Here is a 19,604-nt window from a genome sequence, read left to right on the forward strand (position 1 = left end):
AAAATTATCAGGGGTGACAGCTCTGAAACCAGACACCAACTTGCATTTGAATGGTTTGGTCCCAAGATGCATCTCTAGGTGCTGCATTGAAAACTGATCCCCACCTCTGCTCCGAGCAGGCTGGCCAGGGTCTGCTTCTGAGGCCAAAGCCATGTAGCTGTGATTAATGATAGGCTGAGTTCAAGGTGAAAGAGAGGATAATCTGACACAAGTTCAGAATCGCATTAATATGACTACCTATGCGCCAGTTGATTGCTGAGGTAAGCAGAAGCTTGCACCTGCCAGTATATCCCGGTGTATCTAGCCACGGGGTAAATACTGCTGCACTGAGAGTGGTGCAGCATCTAAGTGACAGTCTTGGACCATGCCAAGCCTCAGAATCTTCCCCAGTGGGTTCTCCAAACATCTCCATGCCATTAACTTAATCACTATATAATAAAAATTATTTCATTATATCAGCTTCATCCAGACAACTTGGTTGCTGTTCAGGACAGTGCTGTTCTGGACAAAGCAGGGACCTTTTCTCAGCTGTAAGAAGCAAAGATGCCTTGTCCATAACTGCATCACCAGCTCATCTTCATGGCAAGGTTTCCAACACACAGGTGTGGAAAAGCACCCAGAGTGCTTTTCCAAAGTGTCTGAAGCAGCAAACAGTCCTCTTTGCACACAACTCAGCCACACAGCACCTGCCTGCATCTCAAGCTCATACTTTTCAAGGCACAGGTACTATGTTGCCACTGTACGACACTCCCACCAGGACAGACTCACACATGACAGTGATGCTCTGTGGCAACATCCCTACACCTGCACCAGAACAAAACCCAAGCAAGCAACTCCAAGCTGCCTTCTAATCCTGCAACCCCGGTCTTCTCTAATGCAGCAGCTTTAGTGCTTGCCGCTCTCTCAGCATGGTCCAGAGGTGGGATTTTTCAGGAGAGGGCTGATAGTGAGCCTGTCACTATAGATGCTACCATAAGCCCTTCTTGGTGGACACATCCACTCACAGCAGTGCTCAGTGTGTGCCCTCAGCACTGGGACAACACTTGGTGAGGCCACTGCCTGGGCCACACTCTCTGGCTGCACTGCATGGAGAAAAGCAATGCTTAGTGCCTCAAGAGCTGGGACCCCCCGTGCCTCACTCCAACCCACACATCCCGCCTTGTTGGAAGGAAGCCCAGAGAGTCAGCCCGGGCCTCCTGTGGGGCTGGGAGGCAGCCAATGTGCTCCGGAGGCCAAGCCCTAACAAGGCACTGCACACAGATCCTGCCAAGGGGCCAGGCTCTTCTCTGCTAATTGCTATCTTAGCTTCTGAACCAACACGAGGGAAACAGAGGGGACCTTATTTCTCGTGGTGAATGCTAAATGCTCTGCTGCGCATCCCCATCTGCCACCAACAGCCACATGCTGATGGTGGAAAGAAATCCTGAGCAAGTTTCTGATTTACTTCTCCTCCTGAACTTCATACTCTGGCAAGCCCATCAGATTCCAGAAGAGGTACACATACAGAGCACATACCCACATATGCAGGCACAGAGAGATGTCCAAGGGGAGGGAGAGTGCTTACAAATACACCCCTCTGCCACACCTGCAAGCTGTGTTCCATCTGGCCAAGAGAGTAGCACTATCACAGTAGAAATGTATGGCCTTTTCTGAAGTGAGATGTCAGCAGCCCTTCTCTGGATGGACTGCTGCTGCCACCACTGCTGTATGTAAGTCAGTGGGATTCTTGCCTTCATGCAGGAATACTGCCTGATTCTCTGATTGAAAAAAAAAAAAATCATATATGACATCAAAGCAGTGTTCTGTTGCCATTATGTTAGGTACCACCATGCACATGACTGCCAAAATCTCTATTTTGTGAGGTAAACCACGACCAATCCACCGCTCTCTCCCAAAATTGCAAAGCCTTTCCCTTTCCTCAGAGTTATTTCAGGTAGAAGAGCTTAGGGGAGCTTGAGCTCTTTAAGGGAAACTCCTCCCTTATTCCCATCCACCACCACAACATCATGTCTTGCTGCAGCTACTGGCATATCCTGTCCAACCCCATCCCCCAATATGACTGCATTACAAACAAGGCTAGAAAGACAACAACAAAATTTAAGGACTGCACTGAAGATGCGCAGGGAAAAAAAATACCCATCACCAAACAAACAAAGAAAGGACACACACTTTCAGGTAACACAAATTTCTACTTTGCATTGAAGGTGGCTTCTTTCAACAAATGAAAAAAAAAAAAAAAAGAAAGGAAAAAAGAAAATAAGAAATGGATAGGGAAAAAGCTAAAATAGAAAGGGGGTGAGTGACTAGAAAACTGAGACCGGGCAAATATAAGCTAACAGCATTTGGCAGCCTTTCTGATGACTAGACGTTGAAAGAATTAATGATTTAAATCAGGCATAGATATGCTATTTCATAGGTAAATAACCATTCCATGTCAAGCAAACTTGTCTACAGCATAATAAAAGGAAATTCTAGGAAGCAAAACACAAGTTAAAAGCATAGACAGACATTTTGTTTACAGGTACATTTTAAAAAAGAATGGTGTGAGTGTCTCTCTCTATACAGTATATATATATATATTTCTATATATATATATTATATAGCTCGAGAAATTAGATATATTTGCTTGAACAGTCTCCTTACTCACAGAGGTTACTGTAGCTCCAGCAGTTACCCATTGGTCAAAGAAATAAAATGCACAGATCATCAGTTTATCTATAGCGATACCAGCTAATTCAATTGCTGCTGTTCTAGTCAACTGGAATCAAAATAGTTTCAAATTTCCTGGCAGCTGCTGCCCTGCACTGCACACAATGATGTAAATGGATGCTTTCTGAGTATTATGAAACTGATGGGGGAACTGCAGTCTCATTCAGTCTATCGCAGGAGCTAAGGAGTCCACCTTGGCAGCTTGCAGGGGGAAAAAAATTTCCTCCAGCAAGGCTGCCTGACGGCATGCCAGGGATACGTCTGTGCTTAGCTGCCGTTTTTGTAACTGCGTCCGTAAGGGGAGAATCGGGAAGAATGGCGATGCTGAGAGTCATGTGCTGGTTTTGGAACGCAGGATGCTTTATGGCATTTCAGCATTAGTGAGCTGAAAGCATTCACTAAGCAGCCCAGTCATTTTGCATTTTATGTCTCTGCAGCTCCTTGTGCCGATCACAAGTAGCACGTGGGTGAGCTTGCATGCAGCATCATATCAGTTACGTTTTCCTGCTATTACTTGCCACTATTTGTAAAAGGCAAATTAGGGCAAGTAAAAAACAATGTATGCATTAAGATGAAACAAATCTCTAGGTGACTGAGCTTAATGAACAAATCACAGGATTTATGGTATTATAGCACTACTGCAGCCTCCCAAAGAGGAGGGTTACATGTATCTCCTTGTCCTACACTGCATTATCTTATAACTTCTACAGTCACTAGAACTATTCCAATTGATAAAGCAGCCTGCTCCTACTGAGATGGAGCAGCCGTCCCCTATAAAAGGGGAGGGATGCTGCACAGCCTCTGGCAGCCTTGTGCAGCAAGGCTTTTTCCAAATGATGTCATTCTCCATGCTGCGATAGGTCCTGCCTGGCCAGCATAGCCAAACCCAGGGGATTAACATAATGCAAACACAGGGCTTTTGTAACTGTACTGCAAACATCCACACTGGACTGGGCTCAGGATTTTCTGCAGCTTGCAGACACTCCAGGCTTTTGGGCAGTTTGCTTACTCCAAAAAGGAGAAGCAGAGCCAGATTTTCATCCTATCAAATGTTACAGTGTCACTATGTAAAAACAACTAGTTGGTGGAAATGGGGAAGCTGAGTGAAAGTGAGAGGGAAACAGAAGGAAGAGGTTGGGGAGAGTTGCCTAGAAGTAAATCCTGGTGAAATGCCTTTGTGCCTTAGCAAACATGCAGGGAAGACAGAGGGGGACAGAGGTATGGCAGGGCCCTTGCAGAAAAATTGACCATCTTGGCTGAGATCCCTCACTCCAAAATGAGACAACCAGAGGGACTCCCTGCTGTGGTCACTGGGAGGTTTGGCACAGAGCCCAAGAGCATGCACAGGCTTCCTGCTCTTTGCAGTCACCATGCTGGAACAGGTAGACAGTGGTGTGACAGCCAGTGGTTCAGGGTTACCCAGGAATAAACTAATTTGTTCAAGGAAAAAAATAATCCCCCTGCAAGCATGCAGGGGCAGTGTGTTGCTCAGGAAATCATACACCCACAGCTTGCTGCACACTGGAAGATATTCTCAGAAAGGTACTGCTCACCACTGCTCTTGCATAGTTCCCTAAATTCTGGAGGGGTTTGGGCTACCAGAGGCTGTGCTAGATAAAACTTCAATCTGCCACAGGACAGCCATGCCCATATGCTAGGTAAATCTGTCTTGAATCTTTCTGCTAGCCAAATCCCAGTGCTGGAGTCTGATAGTGATGTGATGATGCCGAGTTGTTTAGGATAACAGAGTGAGAAAAGCCACTAGGATAAGAATGTAAATTCTGTGTGTTTAGAAAGCAATGACAATTTAGAAACCATGTAAAATACATAGGTCACTTTCTGCCTCTTTGACTGTTTGTGTGGATTTTTTTTACAACTGCACAAGTTTTAACCCTATTCCTGATGGAAAGCTTCATGAATGCAATGCTGTGACTTGGCTGCATATTTTTCCCCAAAGATTTTAACTAATTCCCAGTGGTAAACAGGGTTTGGGACCACTTGCATAACGCCAACTGCACTGAATTAAATGTCCTTCAAAGAGCCCCAATACCTTTCCCCTGGTTGCAAGAAGGATAGCACCTTGCTGCAGTCACTCCCAGGCCTATAGCGAGCTCAAAACAGGACAAAGTCCAAAACTAACATGCAGCACGTGCTGAGAGGATTTAGTGTGAGGGATTATCCACTACAAATTGCTGTATGGGCCACAGATGGTCAGTGAGATAGCTCAGTCCCAAGAGTCATTACCCTGGAAAGCAAAATGGTAGAGTGGAACAGCTGCTAGCATGAGCAGGAACAGGAGGGAGTACAAAGGGAGTACCTAACGACTCTTTATCCTGACGTAAAAGTGCAAGTGGGTCTTAGAATATTTAATGCACTTTTCTTCTTTAAAGTCCCACACTCTGGAATGACATGGCTGTGAGAATCTCAAGACTTATGTTTGGAGAAGTCTAAAACCCAAAATGTAAAAAACAGATTCAAAAAGAATCTGAAATTTTCTATTTTTCTACTGCTGTGATTTAGAAAGGAAGCAGGTAACAGGTGATTTTCTAAGTGTAGATACACACAGCAATTAGCAATAATTACTTTAAAAGCTCTGTAAGAGCCATCACCTGAAGAACAAACTTCCAAAGCAGTGACAACTCACAGCTGCTTTGACCCTTTCAGCATCTACAAAGACTTTACAGCCTTTCTAAATTCACTTGTAATTAATCTTATATGTTTAAAATACTGTATTTTTAAAGAATCCTCTCAAAACCCTTGGAAACTTGCATTGAGCCAGCAAAACTGGCTTTAAAAATCCCTCACTTCTAAGCACAGATCTCAGAAACTCTGGATTTTTGTAGGTCCAGAAACCAGAAAAGGATATCCTTTACTACATTTCAGGGTTTGGGACAAATTAACCAAGCTAAGAGTAGTCTTGCCAGGCAGTTCTTGAAACACCCTAGGAGACGCATCTCAACTTATGCACCCAGCTAAAACAAAAATAGGACACAGAGGAATATGTGTGTCTCCCAGGTTTCAAATGCTTGTTGCTAAAGGTGCAGTTGGACATTGCATGGCAACTTTTCAGCAGGCTCTCACAGTGAATGAGATTCCCTTCCTCAGGAAGCTGGACAGAGTTAAGTAAATGATGCAGGGATCTAATGCAGAAGGTACTTGTTAAAGCAGTGAACTGTGAACAGGAAAATACATGCTTGTACTCTGTGTTACACTTTTTCAGTCCAATACCAGGCCAGATCTGCATCTACCCACATAATTTTACTTAAATGCCTTCTCCATGTGCATATCCACAGCATGTTAACATGCATCATTTCCTTCAGAAAGCTTCAGAAATTAAGAAAGACTACAGCACAATAGAGGGTTTGTGTTGGTGTGCTGCAGATCTCACCAGATGATGGAGCTGAGGCCAAGAGGAGGAGGCCATGGTGACAGGTAAAAATGGAGCTGTGCCCATGATAAGCCAAGTCAACTCTCTGACCCTCTCCTGTTGTGCCTGCTGATCTGGATGCCCCATCTTCTGTCTCCCTGATGGAAAGGGATGGTCTAACTGCCTCCAGGAATGTGCTGCTGTGTCCTGCCAGCTTCAGTTGAATTCAGCCTGTGCCATGTGTGCTCAGAGCACCTGATGTGGCCAGACGCTGATAGACTGCCAGCATCACCAGGTCCCCAAATATTTGTGTGCTCACATCAGCAGGGCTCTCAGCTTCAGCCAACAGAGCACAGAAGGGAGACATTTACTGCCTTAACTCTGGCATTTCCTAACTTCTGAGTGCTTAATTCTGCACCTTTTAAAAACAATAAACAAACAGCCCATGTTTTAACGATTATTTGTACTCAACCCTTGGCCTTCAAACAACTCTGTTGTTTAGAAAGTTGAGGATGTGGTAATCTCCTCCCTACAGCTGTAGGTTATAATAACTTGAACTATCCAGCTTTCAAGTAGAGGTCACAAGACATACAATTTCCTCCTGTGGAGCAAGGGACTGAGCATAATGCCTTGTGCCTCCTTTAGTTTTCCTTTCCCCTGGACTGGAAACCTAGACATCCATCACACCACACCTGACAGCTCCAGAGCATGCCTCAGCTTCTCCCAGCCCCAGGAAGAGGGACACAGAAACTCAAGTGAGATAGCAAGACCCCTCCACCTCTCCAGCCAAGACACAGAGCACAATGGAACCTGTCCTCCTGCACTAGCATTTATTTTTCCATAGGCACAACTCTCTTCTGACAGCGCTGTAAGAGCTTGCTGCTCTTCAGAGCATCCAAAATGACCTGGTTTACTCTGTGTCAGCTTGAAAGATGAGCATTCAGCATGGCCAGTGAATAACATGCTGGTGCCAAAGAGGTAATCACTTCCTGTAGTGCACAAACTGAATTGGAAAAGTACCTTCTAATACAGTACCTCTGGAGACTTAAATTAAAAAAGTTAACCTTCTTTTTGCATCATTGCCAATCAGCAAAGCCAAACATCAGGGATATTTATGAGAAAACTACTGATTACACACGATGATTTAAAAGCTCCTGCAAGTCTTCTGTATATCAGAAAATGCATTTGGACTCTAGAAACAACAACAACAAGCTGATAAAGTCAAGTGTGCACAAGAAGATGATGGAATTTTAATTATGGGGGAGAGGGGTACCACAGCTCCGAGCTTTCTGTATTCCAGCCTTATATGTGCTCCTGGTAAACACTACAGGACATCTGATGTGCCAATCCTTCACTGTAATTAAGCAAAATTAATGCGAAAATCAGGCAGTCCTCCAACCCTTAAAAAATGCAGCTTTGCACCTTTTAAGGAAAACAGCTGTAGAGGAAGATACCAAACCAGGGAGCCCAGAATTCCAGGATTGCCTGGAGATGGAAAGAGCAAGAGATAAAAATATGGCAAAGGGTGGTGCCTCAAAATGGAAAACAATGGCGTTGGAGCACTGGGCAAGACTGCAGTCAGCAGTCAGGGCTATCACTAGAACAATGTAATGAGTGCCTGTGGTCTAAGGGCAGTTCCTGCAGTGAGGAACAGGAAGGTGCAACTTCCATGCAATGTGAGGAGGATGCAGCAGAGCAGGACACATGTGCCTTGAAGTAACACAGCGAGTAGGTATGTGAGGCAGAAGATTAAGGACAACCTAGTATGTCAGTGATGCTCATTTTACACAAAGATACTGGGATGATTTTCTTAAAACTGTTTAAATCACCAGCATAGAACCCTGAAAAGACTTTACTTTTACAAAATCGCAGACATTGTGCTTCTTCCTTTGTTCTTGAAACAAGTTCTAGAAATTCTAAAGCAAAAGCAATCATACCTATGATTGTGGTTCAGGAGTGGGTATGTTGGATTGGTCAAAGTACATGTTTGATTTTCTTTCCCATGTCAGATCTGGCATTGTTTGACCCCTTGCAAAGGTGATTCAGCACACATTGCCAGGAGAAAATAAGCCTTTTTTTTTTCAGAATTGCTCTTTTGGCCTTATTTTGGGGGGGGGGGGGGGGGGGCGGCGGGGGAGAGGGGGTTGTGTTATTACACAGTTTTTGCTGTCTTGAGCTTGCTAAGCACATAGATGAGCACAAGAACCAGCGTGAGACAATCCGTGGCAGCATGTGTCTGGGACCATCTCTTTTGGCAGAAGCAAGATGTTAAATGAGCTCAGTTGCCTCATGACACCTCACTGAGCACAAAACAGCAAGTGACAGGCTTTCCAAAAAGCTATTTGTTTCACCAGGAATTCAAAACCAAGCTACTTCCAGCAGCTGTTGGGAAAGACCAGATCTGCATAGCAACACGGGCAGTATTTGTACAGGGCCTTTTTATGAAGGATGAGATTAGACCTCTGGTACACAAGAGGGATGAAAGCTTTCTCCTCTCAGAAGCATCAGAGAAAAGACTGTTTATTAATCTTAAGAAGCTATTTTTTTCCTAACAACAGTCTTGGATTTATTTTCTCATATAACAGGAATTATGGGGTATTTGGCCTTCATGTTTATTTAAGGAATTATTTTGTAGTATCCCCCACTTTTTTCCCCCAAGGAAGCACTTTTAAGACTAAGTCATGTGCCTGTGACTTTTTTTTTCCTTTCTGGTATTTAAATGTCTTAACGGCAAAGTCATAAAAATCAGACCTGTAGCACAGCCAAGCCTCAAGAGAAGTCTGCTCAATAGAGATCACTGTTTCCACAGCAGTTTCCAGAGGAGGAATGTATGTTTCCACATACAACAAGCGGCCTTTTATGTCAGTGAGTCTGAGAAGAGGTCTTGTCCAACCCAGCTAAATTCAGTTCCTAAAAAACATTTTCTTTTGCTGGAAGGCAGAAGGCTGGGGTTTCGCCAAGGAAGGTGGCCAGACTGTGCAGGGCCACGTGGACAAGTGTGGTGCATCCTCCCCGCTCCCCCAGTGGGAGGGGTCTGTAGGGAAATGTGTGGTCTTGAACCCTTCCACAACAGGAGGGTCCTAGGGGCTTGGACCTGCTTCTTCTCAGAGTAATACATCCAGGGCAGGAGAACGGGCAATGGACAAGAGAGGAGAGGACCAAGACAAGAACACATTAGGGCATCAGTAATCACAAATATCCCAGATAAAACCAGACTGAAGACAGCAAAGGAGAGAAAATGTTTTACATGTGACAGCTTTATTAGCATTTAAATAATGTTGATGAAACACCTCTTCTAAAGCCATCTAACTTTTTACTTTCCCCCCTCTGATCTGAAAATGACCAGCAGCTTCAACCTGGAAAGTAAAAATCAGCAAGGGAGCTTATTAACAACAGCTGCCATCTCCCACCTGGGTAAATAGAAGTGTTTACCAGAGTCACCCCCAGTTATTGGTCCTTCTTTTTGAAATGGCTTGTCTGATGCAAGTGTTTTAGTACTCAGTCAAGACATGTATATCCTCAGCAGCATCAGCAAGGCTACAGTAACATGGCTGTGGCAGAAAGAGAAAAGATAAACCAGAAGGCAGTAGTAATTAAGCTGTTCAGCAGCTTACATGCTGCGTTCTGTTTCTGAGGCCAGCCATGGCATGGGTCAACTGCTTCAGGTTACACAAATTAAAGTTCAGCCTAACTGCCCACAGTGACAAGTTGTTTTCTTGACCAAGTTTAAATACCAGCATTTCTCCTGGCCCTGCCCCTGTCACTCATTTGCTTGAAATATTTCATACTTTGACCCCTAAAAAGCATGTCTTCTTTCTTTTAAAGGAAACTTCAGAAAGTAGCATATTTGGATTTCTAGTGGTGTTTTCTCCTTTCCCATTTAACACAGAGAAGAACAGAAAGATTTTCAAGCATAGCTGCTTCTCCCAAAAGCATATGTCATGACATATTTGACATATATCAAATCCAAAAAATACCATGATTTGGTGCACAAAAGCCCTGAGTTCATACTACTGTCCCCTCAGTCACCCTGTCCTCATTCACCTCCAGTAAATAAGCAGTTAAAACCTGCCCACCTGAAGAAAAACTGGAAGGGGAAGAACCATTCTCATTTTTCCATGGCAGTCAAACAACTTGGAAGAGAAGGAGGAAGACTAGGATGCATTTGTCTGTGACTGCATGAGGCCAGTCTGGGTAGGCACAATGTCACCCAATTTTTGGATACAATTCACAAACGTTGTGCATTAACCACTGTTAAATATTCACAAACCCTCCTGTGAGGGTCCCTTGAAATCACTCCCATTTTGCTAACTGCTAGCCCCTCATGGTAGTTTCTCATTAATAAAAGAACAGGAGGAGATCCAGAAACAAGGCAAGAAGCAGCACAGGAAAAATACAGAGAATTAGGCACATAAGTCAATATATCTGGCTTACTCTTTGCCACTTTTTATTTCAGAACTCAGTGCTTAGCTTGGAATACCCGTCATATTTGATAATTGTTTTGGATGGTAATAACAATAGATTCACTTGGACTTATTAGACACAGCATCCTTTATTTAATACCAATCTCTGGATTTGTACCAATGCCTGCTGACAGTGCTCTCACACTGTGTCTTTCCAAGCAAGAAATTAGGTCATCATGAATCATGTAATAAACTGATACACATTTTGCAGCAGTTTGGAAGAGTTTTTAAAATTCCTAAATGAGGTCCTTTTGGTTTGGGGCTTTTCAAGTGTTTCTTCTCTTTTTGGAAATCTGGACTTTTTCCACTTTGCAATTCAGACTTCCCAAGTAGATGACCAAACTTTAAAAAATCCAGGAAGAAACTCAAATTCTGCTTCTTCTTTTTGTTTGTTTGTTTTGTTGGCTTTTTTTTTTTTTCGGTTGGTTGGGTTTTTTTTTGGTTTTGGGTTTTTTTCTCTTCTTACTGAAGTTGAGTGGCCTATGAGTTTGCTTCTGAACAAAGTGCTGCCCTTTTCTGGCAAGAAGGGAGTCTTCTTTAATTAAGTGACATTCCAGAAACTTTGCAATTAGAAAGGATCAAGGTGCAAAGAGAACAGCCTGAGGAAATGCTTTCTCGAAGAGGGCTGGGCTTGTTGATAATTTTGACAAGGCAAGAGGAATAGCTACATATAACAAATAACTACATTTATTTTCTTCTAAGCTTGGGCTCTTATAAAAGGTAGAAAATGCCATGTATTTACAAGAAGACAACAGAAACAAGACAGATCCTTAGGCATAACATTAGATAATGCACCTGGACTTCTGGAATTACTGACTACAGCCGGCAGAGCAGTTCAGGTACCACCTCATGTATCTAAATTAAAATCTTACTTACTCTACCTGTAGAAAGACCACAAAGCACATTTCTGGAAGGACCTCCAGGCAGAAATGGCTATGTTTCAGCATGTGCAATTGCAGAACTCATGGCTGAACAACTCCATTGCAGAGAAGTGCAGGGACTTCCTCCACCAATGTGTCCCCAGCACATGAGACCCTGCTGTCACATCGTGGCAGGAGTTTAAGATGAGGAACCAATGTCATTTTCTGGGGCCACACCAGCAGGATCCTATGGTCCTTGTGAAGGGCAGCATAGCACAGTGAGTGAGCCCTCATGGGATCATTAAAGGAGCAGCTTCTGCAAAACTTTCCCGAGTGGTTTAAGAGATTTTTTTTTTTTTTTGACACAATAGTAATAAATAGCACTTACCCATTCCTGAAGGCTTCTCTTCTTCCAAGCCAAATAAAAATTCATATTTGGCCTTGGCAACATTCTGGGCATGAGTTGATATGTCATTATCCCGCACAAGTGCTTCTGCCTAGAGTCAAAATAAACAAAGCTTATCTACCTTTTAGTGAAAAAACAGCAGAAGGAACATGAAATCCCTTCAGGCAGCATTTTTGAAGTATTCATTTCTCTCTGTCACCACCAAAATCATCCAGAGGAGACATGGGCCAACTCAGCCCACCTGAAGAGTTCACCTCTCTGTCATTGAACTCAAGAATTTCAGTATTAAAAACAAAGACCTAACAGAGAAGTTAGACCACCCAACCACTCTTTACCCACTCTTTAGCCAGCTCCCCCACTGAAAGGCCAGCAGCACTGGCCAGCTATCTCAATAATACCAGTTAGGGTTAAAAATATCCAGGGAATTGTATATAGAAATAGCAAATTTGAGTATGTATGTCATAAAATTAGGACCCACAGGAAAACCATAAATGGAGCACTCTCTTTGAAAAGAGAGTGGGGTAAAGAAAGTGAGGAACAAGGATTACAACAAGGATGATTAAAGAAAAGGGAAGAAGGATAACGTATGCAAACATGTAGGAGTAGTGTCTAAAGGTCCCTGTTGGGCAGCCCATGCATGACCACCACTGTCTAGGTCAGGACAAGAGCCCAACTTCGTTTTACAACCATACCACACACGTCAAACCTGCTTATCTGGCCAGGAGGCAGGGAGGGGACACAGGTTGGTGAGCCCAGTGAGCAGGGGAACACCTGGAGGGATGGATGGACAGATGAATTGAGCAACTGGTCTACCCAGGCTTGGTGCCACCAGCACCTTCCCACTGCTCCCTTCTTGTAAGAACCACTTTGACAGACTAAAGGTCCAGTTTCTCAGAAGAGAGGAAGATTACAAGACTAAGATCAAAATACTTTTCTGAACAGGTAGGGACAAAACAAATCTCTGAGATAAAGCACATACCAGCAATAAACTGTAGTGCAAAAACTAGCTAGAGTCAGCATTAAGTTTCCTCCCAGCTGGGCAAGATGGAGACCGTAATTCTTCTGTTTGAAGTTACAGATAATATAAATCACTAACTTTATAAATTCTTCAGTAAACTTTATATTCATATGAGGCAGTCAATTGTTGTGGCATAGCAAGCCACGGCAGTTTACACTGGTGAGAGCATTAGCTTACAAAAACACTCTTTAAAAAACAAAGTTAAATGGAACATTCTGTTCCCCAGGACAACAGTAACTTTTATGCATTTCTATCAAATACCTCAGGATGAGCGTTGGATACAACCAGAAATTCCAAGTACAAGGGACACATAATTCACAGGAACACATAGTAACAGTTCTTTAATCAGAGATGGATGGAATCACAAATCCATATATTCCTACTAGGCCATCTGTCCAAAAATTACGTTTTCTTCCAAGAGCATATTGACGAATAGCTATCTTGCCCCATGCCCTAGAATGATTTTGCTCCAGGTTCTCCCGGCCTTTTACACCCATTTCTTCTCCTATCTTTCTGCACTGTGCCAGTTCTACAAGATTTAGTCCAACACCACTCTGCCCTAAGTCAACAGAAGATCTTAAACAGGGGTCTTGGACTAATTTATTTACCATTCACTATTTCAGCTACTCAGCCCTAGGGCTTCCAATACATTGATGCACATGCTAACACCAGCCTACCCAATCCTTTGGTAAAGACGTGATGGAACAGATAAAGGGCTTTCTAGCACGAAGATGACTATCACAAGCATGACAAAATGGGCTTGGAAGAAATCTCCATGTCTGTCCTGCCTTTACAGGGCTGCATTCATTCACTGGCAGGAAGGCAGGAAGGGCTAGAAAAGGAATAGCTGGAGCCAGACTACACAGGAGAAGGCTTTGTCTGCAACTGCTTAGACAGGAGTAGCTTACAGAGCCAGACAAAAATTCACCCTACTCAGATGGATGTGAAGGGATGGGATGGCTAACAACTAGCTGGTGCCAAATCCCAGTGATAGATAAATGAAATGGAAAATAAAATTAACACAACAGTCCAGTTCCTGAGCAGTAAGGAATTTCTGATGTATACCCCTCTGGGACACAGTTTCTTCAGCCCTCAGCCTTGCTCTTTGAGATTTCACAGACATCTGCTGCACTGTGCATCCCTGCCAGCAAACACACGTTCCAAGGATCTCTATTTGCCTGTACCTTATTGTAAAGCAAAGAAGAAAACTCCAGCTCACAGCACCCTCTGCATCATCCAGTAACAGACATAAATAAACTGTCAAATTACAAACAGGGCTTCAGTGTATAGGGCATCATTTATCAAAGTTATGTGCCTAAACAGAGGCTGCAAGATCTTAGTCTTTGCATCTGAAAGGGGTAACTTGATTTTCAGGAGTGCTCAACACTGTTGATGAGGATTACAGATACTGGCTTGTGTATGGGAACAGCTGTATTTAACATCTATTTAGGCTGTCAGAGCACTAAAAGAATGTATAAAGAAAGTCCGGATCCAGGTTTAAGGCTAAGTTTATCATATTTCATTCAAAGAAGAAATATGAAAAAAGAATGCAAGAGCAGGAAAGAATGAGGATGCTCTAAGGTCAGAGCTAGTTTTTAAGACTATTGCTTTAGCAATATCCAAATCAAGAGACATGTGCTCTTCTTTCCTTCTTTTGATCTACCAGTCACCCAAGCCTTGCAGAAGTCAAAATGCCATAAAACCAGGAGCCCAGAAATGGGCTGGACAAACATGCATGGTGCTTTCAAGCTGCTTTAACAAAGATTAAATATGCACAAGATTGAAAGGGATATAAAACTCCTGCTTAAGCCTTCTTTCTCAGCTCAAGGGCAAAGAAATCTGCATCCAGGTCAGCTCATTTCATAATTGCTTCCCTCAGAGGGCTTTAACTACCACCTTGTCTTTGTCACTGCTGGAGAGGGTGACACTTAGAGCACCAATCCCCTTTAAATCAGCCCAGCTGTACATACATTTCTCAAGAGCCATAGGTGTATTATTTTTCAGTTCAGTGATGCTCTGGGCAGAGAGGCAGCAAGTTCCTACTGATTTGTGCATCACTCTTGCAGTGGTTTCTGCCTGTTTGAACATGTTTAATCAAGCCTACTTCTTTAGGTTACAGCTTTTGGACAGGAGTTAGGAAGGCTGCATTTGCCTCTCACTGAATTTCAGATAACATTTATGAGGCTGCATTAATTTGCACTTGGCAGTCCTCACCCCTCAGACCTCCTGCCAACACACTGGGCCTGTTTCTACTGACCACACATAAAGAATTGGCATGGGTCAACAGAGGTCCTACCTTGCTGGCTTTCTGTTTCATGCTTAGGGAGCAGAGAGATTCTTCAAGATAAGCCCATGGTGCTCGTGGTGGTTTCAGGCCAGCTCAGGAATGAAGCTGCTGAATCCGTGTCTCAGCACTGAATTGAACAGCAGCAGGATACTAAGACCACAGGGTTCCTGCCACTCCAGCAGGAGCTGCTGGGGACAGATAAGTCAGCCCAGCACAAAGCATACATTGCCTCTGCTCTGCCGTCTGGATGTGCAAATGGAGCAGTGGGTCAGAATCTGCAAGGATCCTACAGTTCACCTTTGAGTGGTGTCTAGCTCCCGATGAGAGCTGTGTCCTTCCTTTCCTGAAGCACAGTTTCACTTTCTGGATGAATTTCATTTCAAGTCATAAGCTCCCCTCAAACTGCCCTCCAAAAATCCCAGTCGTTTTTAGATAGGTATAATGAGTTATAAAAAGCTGAAGAATATGCTTCTCCTTTTTCCACAGAAGAAAAGCACCAAAACATCCTCTTTTGACTTTCACTGAGGTTCTGGTTGGGACCTTTTTTTGGGACAAACTGGTTTTGTCTTAGGGCCTTTTTTCCCTTTTCATACTGTCTTGGGGTGAACATTTCCTCCTAACTTGTCTCAAACAAGCACACATACCTACATGTCAGAGAGCTTTAACTGAAAAACAAACTCTTGCTACCTCACCACCATTCTCAGCTGAGCTGACAGGAGAGCTGGGCTCTGTCTCAGTGGAAGGGGATGACAGTGTCCACAGCAGCTGTGACAAGGAATGGGTCAGTCTGAGCACAAAGAAGCAGTGTGAACCCATGCCTCCTATAGCATTCACACTTAAGGTCATACATTTTCTTTGAAAATGTCTAAAAAGGAGGAAGTATTCGAAGGAGCAGATAATTAAATGGCAAATTCCAGTCTGGAATTTTTCAGACTCCCTGAAAGGACAGATGCTGTTAAGATGGACTCTTTGCAGGAGACCTGGGAAAGGAGTGCTTGCGAAAAAGCAGAACAGGACAGGTGCTCAAGCATGAGTCTTCAGGGAGCAAGCCAAAATTCTGGACTGCAGGAGACCACTCATGCTAAGAGGAAGCATCAGCTGAAGGGACCTAAGGACCATTCACAAGGAACTGGTAGCTGAGACAGAGAGGCACAAGCTCAGAAAAAAGCCTGTAAATCACAGCCTACTATGGAGAACTTCATAGCCACACCTGGACCATTTCTAATCCCAGGCTGTGCTTATTCCATTCTCAATGCTTCACCAACATCTCTAGCAGCAAAAAAATTCAATTGCCTGTCAGCAACCTATCAAATACCCTGAATACAGTGAGTTTATGCTCTCAGCAGGAATGACGGCCAGAAGATTCCCACAGATTTTAAAACCTTCTCCAGCAAGTTACAATGCCATGGACAAGTCTTTACAGAATCCTGCACTGAAAGAATCCTCTGCCTCTGCTGTCACATCATCCCTGCGTAGCCAAGAGCTTAGCAAGCTTCACTGCTTTTGACAGGTCATACCAATTGTTCTGAAAAGACTGTGCCTGTTAAGCTTGTTTTAAATAATTTTCCTAAGTAACAGGATTGAATGCAGAAAGCTGGCATTAAAATAAACTTGCTAACTGGTGAAACCTAGTGCACCGACATCACAGGAGGAGTGTGGTGCTCACAGTAAGACCACTAGCAGGGGTTGTAGTGTTTAATTCCATGTGACCTCATACACCATACTTTTGTTTTTCTCACATCTCCCCACACTAATATACATGTTTGTAGTTCTTGAATTAAAGCACCAGTAAAATAGACTGAAATTCAAAAGAACAGGAGATTTGCATGGCTTAATCTCAGCTGGAGCTGCTAAAATTTAATGCTAGCCAAGGTTTGGAAAGAGAAGGCATCTCAGCTTGGGTTTTAAACTAATTCCTAACTATCAGGAGTTGCAGGGAAATGTATAGAAAGCCAGAAGGTGGGGAGGAAAGAATGGGCTTCTGTGAGAGCACTGCCTCTAGCTGTTTTCCAGCAGAGAAGTTGGGATGTTAGAGAGGGTCATGTAAGACTTTTCAGCTGTGAGGCAACTGAGAGATGTGGCAGAGGTGCTTGAAGTGATAAGGGGTCTGAAAAAAGCAAAGAACAATCAGTAACTCAGCACCTTTTTTTTTAATGCAACAGCCAGAAGACAAAAGAAGGTATTGGGAGTCAGCACCCCACCAAAGAGGACATGGTTCCTGGTACAGTTTGTAGTCAAAAACACCAACCTCCTTGCAAAGCAGTGTCACAGAAACCAAAACACTGAGGTATCTGATGAGATGGGTGAACAAGCTCAAGGGATACAAATCCCTAACAATGTAGAAATCCCATCCTTCTCATGAATCTCTAAGCTGAACTCTTCCTGAGCATCTGCTGATCTCCATGACCACATACATGCTCCTGGGCTAAAGCTAAAGAGCCCAAATGAGTGCACTGAGTCACTATGCTCACCAGGCTTTGGCATGGCTGTGGACTGGACAGACCTCAGGCTCAGTACCATCCAGCTCTTGAGTCCTTACAACAACACACTGCACAGCTCACCCCAGGGATTCACCAAAAGGCACCAGGGCACTGCAGGCTTCCTGTGCCATTATTCCCAGCTCTACAGGATTTGTTTACTATGAGCAGCCTCACAGGAAGTAGTCAGACTGGAGAGAGCAAAACTGAAAGGGTGCAGATACTATCAAAACTACTCTCCCTGCATAAAGGCAGACTTCACAGAATTTCAGTGTATAAACAGAGTTCAGAAATGAAGCAAAAGACTTGCTGCTTAGGAAAAAAACCTGGGAACAGTGACCAAAAAAACCTCAAATTAATGCCTTAGCAGAAGTATCAAGCAGGTAATTTTTTTTTCCAGTCTGGTCACCTTGTTTTAGACTTGCAGTAGAGTCTTTCTCCCCTTAAAGAAATGTTTGCTTTGTTGCATGGTTGAAGTTGTTAGGAAGGAGTCAGCTGTTACACAGAATTAAATGCTTTTTATTATGCACAGGCTGACGCTGTCTGAGTAGTAACTGCATGGCTGTGAACAGCATATTAATTCAAAGTCTGTATGATTACACTTTAGCATTAAAGGTCATTCAGCATATTGAATTTGCCAAGTTAGTGATTTTTGATGCATACTGTACAGACCTGTGGCTATATATTCATTATTTCTAAGGTACGTGCAAGAATCAAAACAAGCCCTCTGAGAAGAAGGCTTTAGCTCACTGCCTGAGCCACTGTGTTCTCAGATGTAACACACAGAGATAATGAAAAACACCCAAAACTTTTATAAAGCCACAGTGCAAGTATTCTTCCGATATAATTCCAAGTTATGTCAAAGAGCATTGGGGTATGATTTATGAAAAATTGTGCAAAGACAGTATCTTTTATGCAGAGAATTCAGTGATGCATGTAGTAGACATCTTACATTTACTGTTTTTGTTCAGTCTGTTCCAGTATATTTAGCAAACTGGATGGAAGCAGGTAGTGTGCTTCCATCGTCTTTAGGCATCTCAGATGGCAGAACAGTGTTTAGACAGGCTACAGGTCTGCTCCACATGGATTTCTGCTCCATGGAAGCTAAAATTTGAATATACCTAAATGCCTCATGAGCCCACCAGAATTTAGTTCTGTATCTTTAAGCAACTACATTTTTTCCAAAACCCTAGCCAACATCTGCTGTCCCTTGGAAATTTACAGATGGCATCCTCTGCCATGTGCTATACATTCTTTATGTCCAGCTAAATATACACTGCTTTTATTGATGGAAGGACAGGGTAGTGGGAGAGCTCATCTTCATTTTCAAATCAATAGTATAAACATAGTTTAAGATAGTGTCCCCAAGTAATTAAAATGTTCCATTTCAGTGAATGGTTAAAAAAACAACCCAAAAACCAAACCAACGAACAAAAAAACACCCCACACTCAACCATCAGACGGACTACTCTACACTGGAAGAATTTACATCTGTGCAAGCGCAAAAACCTGTATTTTCTCTGTGGCAAGCACAAACTGTAGAACCACAACACAGCAACAGTGTATGCAAAAAGGGGTAGGTATCTCCTGCTAACTCAGACATAGCTTATTGATTCTGCATGATTATTACATATTACATATTTAAATTCATTTTACAGCTTTCACCTCAGCAGTTTTTTCTGAGCCTTGCCTAGATTCAACGGAAGTTTTTTGGAGCAGAAATTTGACTGAAGTTTGATACGAGCCATCTTATCTGCAGCACAATTGAGGCAGAAGCGAGAAAACACCTCAACAAATTTCTCCTGATGTACAGGAACTGAAATACATTGTTGCAAGACTGTTTGCTTGCTAAGAAAGTGCACCTTACGGACTGCAGCATTGTCAGGCAGCTATGGCCCCACAAGCAGTCAGAAGTCAACAGGCTGTTTCAGCTGTGGCAGGAAGGCAGAAGACATCAAAGATGTTTCATCCCCCACAGGCTGCACAACACAGGCCAGCTGGCACTTATGTCCCACTG

General features: G+C 43.3%; 1 protein-coding gene across 2 annotated transcripts in view; it reads right to left on the minus strand.

Annotated features, from left to right (window-relative positions):
* PSD3 (pleckstrin and Sec7 domain containing 3) overlaps window positions 1-19,604 on the minus strand; it is a 119,122-nt gene that overhangs the window by 91,552 nt on the left and 7,966 nt on the right. For both annotated transcript variants that reach the window (XM_058865130.1, XM_058865129.1), the window contains exon 2: window positions 11,788-11,896. In XM_058865130.1, the coding sequence (XP_058721113.1) occupies window positions 11,788-11,791 (4 nt within the window). In that variant the 5' untranslated portion in view covers window positions 11,792-11,896. The remainder of the gene's footprint in view (window positions 1-11,787; window positions 11,897-19,604) is intronic.

The sequence above is a fragment of the Poecile atricapillus genome, chromosome Z (assembly GCF_030490865.1).
Source record: "Poecile atricapillus isolate bPoeAtr1 chromosome Z, bPoeAtr1.hap1, whole genome shotgun sequence".
In the NCBI taxonomy this organism is placed as follows: domain Eukaryota; kingdom Metazoa; phylum Chordata; class Aves; order Passeriformes; family Paridae; genus Poecile; species Poecile atricapillus.